Source organism: Trachurus japonicus, chromosome 18 (assembly GCF_045865225.1).
Source record: "Trachurus japonicus isolate A0001 chromosome 18, Traja_1.0".
NCBI classification, from domain to species: Eukaryota; Metazoa; Chordata; class Actinopteri; order Carangiformes; family Carangidae; genus Trachurus; species Trachurus japonicus.
The window spans coordinates 3734662-3741323 of NC_140924.1; the positions used below are offsets into that span (position 1 = coordinate 3734662).

The 6662-nt window shown below is 38.6% G+C and overlaps 1 protein-coding gene across 4 annotated transcripts; it reads right to left on the reverse strand.

Annotated features, from left to right (window-relative positions):
- Nucleotides 1-2153: 2153 nt before the first annotated feature.
- Nucleotides 2154-6662, reverse strand: LOC146968371 (uncharacterized). 4 transcript variants are annotated; one of them, XM_085759120.1, is made up of 6 exons: nt 6368-6662; nt 6117-6272; nt 5948-6016; nt 4014-4082; nt 2489-2557; nt 2154-2300 (listed from the first exon to the last, which is right to left on the reverse strand). In XM_085759120.1, exons 1-6 carry the CDS (start codon nt 6576-6578, stop codon nt 2254-2256), a joined length of 621 nt encoding a protein of 206 aa, XP_085615246.1. In that variant the 5' UTR covers nt 6579-6662; the 3' UTR covers nt 2154-2253. The 4 variants fall into 4 exon arrangements, with proteins under 4 accessions (XP_085615246.1, XP_085615247.1, XP_085615244.1 ...); XM_085759121.1 differs by lacking the exon at nt 4014-4082; XM_085759118.1 differs by lacking the exon at nt 2154-2300 and having other exon boundaries at nt 2310-2557.

Here is a 6662-nt window from a genome sequence, read left to right on the forward strand (position 1 = left end):
TATTCCTCCATTTAGGGTCAGTCTCGAGCCGAGGGTTAAACCACTGGGTTCAGTTTATTCGGCAGCTAAAGCAGTAAGGAACATGAGTGATGTGTTACAAAGCTGGTCAGGATAAGCAAAAGGAATAATTTATGCTAAATGAAGAACAGACAAATGTCACTGAGGAAGAGCTTCTAGTTTAGTATTAGCTTATCTTAGCTTAGCATTAGCTGCTGCTTGTTGTTTATTTGATGTCATGCAGCTACATTACAACATGGTAGAGATTTTTTTTTCCCGTTGATAAGCTTGAAAAACCTTAAAAACCTCCTGTTAGAAACACGATTATTTCACTAATCGACAAACAGTATTTATTGTTAAAAGCTGAAGAAGCACTGAGCTTTCAGCCGGTTTGATACTTCTGCGTAACCACGTCGGTCTGTCACATCTCATTTGGGAAACTTTTTGTCCTGCAACAATGGCGACCAAAAGTGCAAAGAGTTGGTTTTTGGAGTTGGAGATGATTGATGTGGAAAAATGAAGGCTACACACTTTAAAAAAACAACGGTACAGAATGAAGGACAAAGCTGGAAAAGCTAAATTGTGTTCTGAGCCATCGACTTGACGCAGAAGCATCAGTCAAGCTTTAGCGCCGAGACTTGATGTTGACTTTGACACTGTAAAAAACAAAACAAACAAAGAAAACACCAGTATGATTAGACTGGATGGTTTTATTTAAGTTAAACCTTAATTTTCTTTCATGTGTCCCATCCACATCCCATAATGCAGCTGTGGTATTTGCTACTGAGCCTCTACCTGTTTTAGATTTTTACACTGTTAGTATAAACCTGCTGTTAGTTTGTGTTTGTGTAGAAGAAGAAGCCACTGCCTCAGGTTCTTCTTCAGTTCTCAGTATTGTTGTGTTTCTGCCTCTTTTTCATGCTGTGTTTAGTTTAGAGCTGGAATCATTCTGAAAGATGTTTGGACCATTTACTGAGTGAAATGAACAAACAACTGGAACCATAGGAACAAATACACTCAGTATTAAAAGGTGCATTCCTTCACAACACATTCCTGTTTGCTGGAAATATGAAATTTTGGTTTTTGGTAGGGAATCAGAAATAAAGATATTTTTGAAGAAAAAAAAACTACATGTGGTGTTTCTGTTTACAGGGGAAACTTGTTAAATCTGATTTAAAAAAAAAACAACTCTTGGAGCAGGAGATAGATTACTGTAAACAAACAGGTGATGCGTTCAGGGACAGCTCATGAAGAAAGAAAGAAAGAAAGAAAGAAAGAAAGAAAGAAAGAAAGAAAGAAAAAGCCTGTCGTGTGTGATGATGTTTGTTTGGATGATGGAGATTTGCTGCCACCTACTGGCTGAAAGGAGTCTTAACCATGGAAACACATTGAAGCAGAATATTGATGTAAATTATATTCAAATGTATTATAATGATAATAATAATAATTATTATTATTATTATTGTTATTATTATTACTATTTTTTAATGAATATAAATACCATGTTACCATGACCCTGATCTTTGACAACTGGCTATTGTCTGTCCAGACGTCTCCGTCTCATGGACACGATGTCTCATTGATGCCTTGAGCTAGAAATCTCCACTGAAGCAGCACTTACAGACACCAAACCTTCCAGTTTTATATTCCTGTCTATATTCTGAAGGTTTTTACAGACGGGTTTGTTGATATATCATTCACAGCCTATTCCTAAAAACATGGAGAAATTAGATGTTTTAGGGCTGGTGACAGTATTTTCTCATTTACAAAGTGATAAAAAAGAGATATCCAAAATCCCCTCTGTAAAAACTTCTGACTCTAATATGTCAACAAAATAAAACAAGAATTTTGAAAGGGGCTTTATCCATTTTTCAGATTTCGGTTCTGGAAATGTATGCAAATTAGCGCATATTTCATTAGATATTGCCTCATTTACATATTTCAACATAAAATTTGACAAAACTTATAATACAAAAAATATTTGTCTTAATGTGAGTGATAAATTTGGGATGTTTCATGGTGAAATCTGTTAGTTAAAATTTTTACCCTATTCGCCTGCAGTGTCTCCCCTTAAAAACTTGGATTGGGACTGGGATTGGATTAAGATATTGGTGATCAAAGGTGAAATAAAAACCCCAGTGACGACCATGTGACAGTTTAACATTTATTGATCGATCAGTAATTCATTTATATACAGTGTAATAAATAATGAGGCCAGTGTGAGTGAGCAGTGAAGCAGCAGCAGGACGTCAGTGGTCAGAGTGGTGAGAACCTCAGTGAAGAGTAGACGATCTCTCTGTCCGCTAAACACACACACACACACATTATAGATTAGAATGACTGGACTTGGTGTGTGTGTCTGTGTGTGTCTGTGTGTGTTTCTGTACACGTGGTCTGACGGTGTCATAAACTTGGGGGACGTGTGCGTGTGGACGTGGGTGCAGCATGTCATACACACTGGTGATGTCACAGTGGGCGGAGCCTGTTGTACCTCGGCTGCTCTCCGGCCGGACGTCGGCTGTCGTTCTCACTGTGGTGTAAATGGTGTTCGGCTCCGGCTCTGCAACACAAGAGTCATGTGACCAGGGTTAGTTAGTTAGTTAGTTAGTTAGTTTATTCGTTTGTTCTTTCGATGTTCGTCAGTTCGTTCATTTGTTAGTAAAACTTAGAAACTAGAAATCTTGGAAGTTAGTTAGGATTACTCAGGTTTACTAAGAAGTTAGTTAAGATTAGTCAGGGTTAGTAAGAATTAGTTAGGATTAGTCAGGGTTAGTAAGAGTTAGTTAGTTTATTAGTTAATTTGTTCGTTCATTCGATGTTCGTCAGTTCGTTCATTTGTTAGTAAAACTTAGAAACTAGAAATCTTGGAAGTTAGTTAGGATTACTCAGGTTTACTAAGAAGTTAGTTAAGATTAGTCAGGGTTAGTAAGAATTAGTTAGGATTAGTCAGGGTTAGTAAGAGTTAGTTAGTTTATTAGTTCATTTGTTCGTTCATTCGATGTTCGTCAGTTCATTCGTTTGTTCGTAAAACTTAGAAACTAGAAAACTTAGAAGTTAGTTAGGATTGCTCAGGGTTAGTAAGAAGTTAGTTAAGATTAGTCAGGCTTTGTAATAATTTGTTAGGAATAGTCAGGATTAGTTATAGTTAGTTAGTTAGGCTTGGTTAGAGTTAGTGACAGTGAGTTGGGGTTAGTAAAAATTAGTTAGGATTAGTTATAGTTAGTCAGTATTACTCAGGGCTAGTCAGGGTTAGTTAAGATTAGTTAGTTAGTTAAGATTAGTCAGGGTTAGTAAGAATATGTTAGGATTATTCTGGGTAAGTAAGAGTTAGTTAGGATCACTCAGGGCAAGTAAGGGTTAGTTAGGATTTGTTAGTTAGTTGGGGTTAGTTAAAGGTGGTTAAGATTACTCAAGGTTAGTTAGAATTAACCAGGATTAGTTAGTTGGGATTAGTGACAGTTTGTTAGGGTTACAAAGCATGAGTCAGACGATAGGGTTAGTTAAAGCAGAAGTAAGCGATCCGGTGGTTTTGGCTAACTTCCTGTCAGCTGATGGAGTTAGCAGTCCCTGCCCTCGTCCCTACGTCACCACATTCACGCGCATCCCTTGGCTGCACACACAGAGAGGACTGCCCCTTTATGCCGTTCTCTCTCCTCATTGGATAAAGGTTGTAGGATACAAGGAAAGTTTTCTCCTGGGCTCAGAGCAGAGCAGAGTGACTGACAGACCCGTGTTTCAGACCAAACACTCTATAGAAGTGATTGCTGTCGGAAGATACAACTATTTAAGACTTATATTAACACAAACATTCACCTTACTTCTGTTAGTAGGACTTAGTTAGTAAGAGTTAGTTAATTTGTTCTTTCGATATTTGTCAGTTCATTTGTTAGTAATACTTAGAAACTAGTGTATGTGTCTGTGCACGTGGTCATAAACTTGGGGGACGTGTGCGTGTGGACGTGGGTGCAGCGTGTCATACACACTGGTGATGTCACAGTGGGCGGAGCTTGTTGTACCTCGGCTGCTCTCCGTCCGGACGTCGGCTGTCGTTCTCACTGTGGTGTAAATGGTGTTCGGCTCCGGCTCTGCAACACAAGAGTCATGTGACCAGGGTTAGTTAGTTAGTTAGTTAGTTAGTTAGTCAGTCAGTCAGTCAGTCAGTCAGTTAGTTAGTTAGTTAGTAAGAGTTAGAAACTAGAAAAGTTAGTTAAGATTACTCAGGGTTAGTTAGAAGTTAGTTAAGATTAGTCAGGCTTTGTAATAAATTGTTGGGAATAGTCAGGATTAGTTAGCGTTAGTTAGTTAGTTAGTTAGTTAGAGTTAGTCACAGTGAGTTGGGGTTAGTAAAAAGTAGTTAGGATTAGTTCGAGTTAGTTAGTATTACTCAGGGATATTTAGTGTTAGTTAGGATTAGTCAGAGTTAGTTAGTTAGTTAGTTAGTTAGTTAGTTAGTTAGTTAGTTAGTTAGTTAGTTAGTTAGTTAGTTAGTTAGTTAGTTTGTTCATTCTTTTGATGTTCGTCAGTTCATTTGTTTGTTAATAAAACTTAAAAACGAGAACACTTAGAAGTTAGTTAGGATTACTCAGGGTTAGTCAGAAGTTAATTAAGATTAGTCAGGCGTTGTAATAACTTGTTAGGAATAGTCAGGATTTCCTTAGTTAGTTAGTTAGTTAGTTAGGGTTAGTTAGAGTTAGTTAAGGTTAGTTTAAATTAGTTAGGATTAGTTATAGTTAGTTAGTATTACTCAGGGCTAGTCAGAGTTAAGATTAGTTAGTTAGTTAAGATTAGTCAGGGTTAGTAAGAATACGTTAGGATTATTCAGGGTAAGTAAGAGTTAGTTAGGATCACTCAAGGTTAGTTAGAGTTAGTCGGGGTTAGTCACTTAGTTATGGTTAGTAAGGGTTAGTTAGGATTTGTTAGTTAGTTAGTTAGCGTTAGTTAAAGGTGGTTAAGATTACTCAGGGTTTGTTAGAATTCAGAGTTAAGAGTTAGTAGGTCAGTTGGTTGATTAGTCAGGGTTAATAAGAATAAATTAGGGTTATTCAGGGTAAGTAATTGTTAGTTAGGATCACTCGGGGTTGAAGTTGGTTAGGGTTACTCATGGTTAGTTAGAATGAACCAGGATTATTTAGAAATTAATTAGGATTAGAGACAGTTTGTCAGGGTTAGTTAAGATTAGTTAGGGTTAGTAAGAATGAGTCAGAAGTTAGGGTTAGTTAAGGTTAGTAAGACTAGGATCTGTTAGAGTTAGATAAGATTAGGATGGTTAGTTAAGATTAGTCAGAAGTTAGAGTTAGTTAGGGTTTGTGGTTGCTCTGGGTTTGTTAAGATTAGTTAGGGCTTCTTGGTGATAGTGTTCATGGTTTATTAGAGTTAGTTTGGGTCAGTTATGATTACACAACTTTAGGGTTAATAACACTTAGTTTATTCTGTTGTTATCACTATTTTTTCTACTTCTACCTTGTTTCATTGCTGTTTCATGATCAATGACAGATAAATTAATGAATTATAAATCGAGTACAAAATAAACATGTTGCCTTTCATAATCCAAATGATTGAATACCAATGAACTTTCATGAACAGAGGAAGAGGAACACACACATAGACACATCATAACCAACCATGTGGTCACGTGGGTGTGAAAGGAAATGTGATTGGTCATGTGGTTTTGATACAACGAATCAGATTCAGTTTGCTTTAGATATAGACGATGATGATGCCTGTAATTTTTTTAAACTGTGAAGCAGTGAGGCTGCTCAGCTCTAGCTCTCACTGGTGGTTTTCATGAAACAGGAAACAACCACAGAGCCCCTCTTCCTCTTCCTCCTCTTCTTCTTTTTCTTCCTCCCTCTCTATCTTTTCACACTTCAGCCACAGGAAACAACCAAACATCAACACATCTAAACCATTGAGTCACAATATTATGAACCCAGTGCGAGCTCTACGCTACCTCTGCTTTGTCTGCCCGGGTGATGTGATGCTGTGATGTCATCGAGTCCCGCCACCTCAGCCTCAGGACCTGGATCGAAGCAGCAGCAGAGTGAACGACAGGAGCCGGATGAATGATGGTCACATATACAGAGAGACAGCGGGTGTGAAATGTCCAGTCAGTGTCTCACCTGTAGGTTTCCTCCGGACAAATTGTCTCACCAGTACAACTAGTAGAACCAGAAGAACCAGAAGAACCAGACTACCAACCAATACAACAGGAAGCAGCACAGAGAGAGGAGGAGGAGGAGGAGGGGTTGTAGGTCCAGGTGTGGTGGTCGGACTCTCTGAAGGTAATACAAATATGTTCAGTCATTTCACAGTTCACACAGTTTTAAAATGAGACTAAGGAACTTTTTATGACTAAAGCTGCACTGGTGACCTGTGACGGTGACCCAGCTGGGTGGAGACCCTCCATGGCCTGTGATGTTACAGCTGTAGAGGCCTTCATCAGACTTGGTAACATGGTGGATGGTCATGTGACGTGTAGGCTCAGTCCTGATGAGGGAGCCATCTTTATAGAAAGCAGCTGGGGGGTTGGAGGGAGGGGTCTCCTTTGATTGACAGCTCAGAGTGACATCATGTCCCTCCATCACAGGGAGGACAGGACTCTGCAGGATCACTGGTCCACCTCAACACAGAGACAAAGTACAGCAGTTGATCCATTTCCACACAGC

Excerpts from the sequence above, each read along its gene's own strand:
- LOC146968371 (XM_085759118.1), bottom strand. The coding sequence starts at position 6,578 with ATGGAGGGACATGATGTCACTCTGAGCTGTCAATCAAAGGAGACCCCT. Across the intron at positions 6,273-6,367 it reads CAGCTGGGTCACCGTCACAG|AGAGTCCGACCACCACACCT; the intron begins GTCACCAGTGCA and ends TATTACCTTCAG. Across the intron at positions 4,083-5,947 it reads CCCGGGCAGACAAAGCAGAG|AGCCGGAGCCGAACACCATT; the intron begins GTAGCGTAGAGC and ends CTTGTGTTGCAG.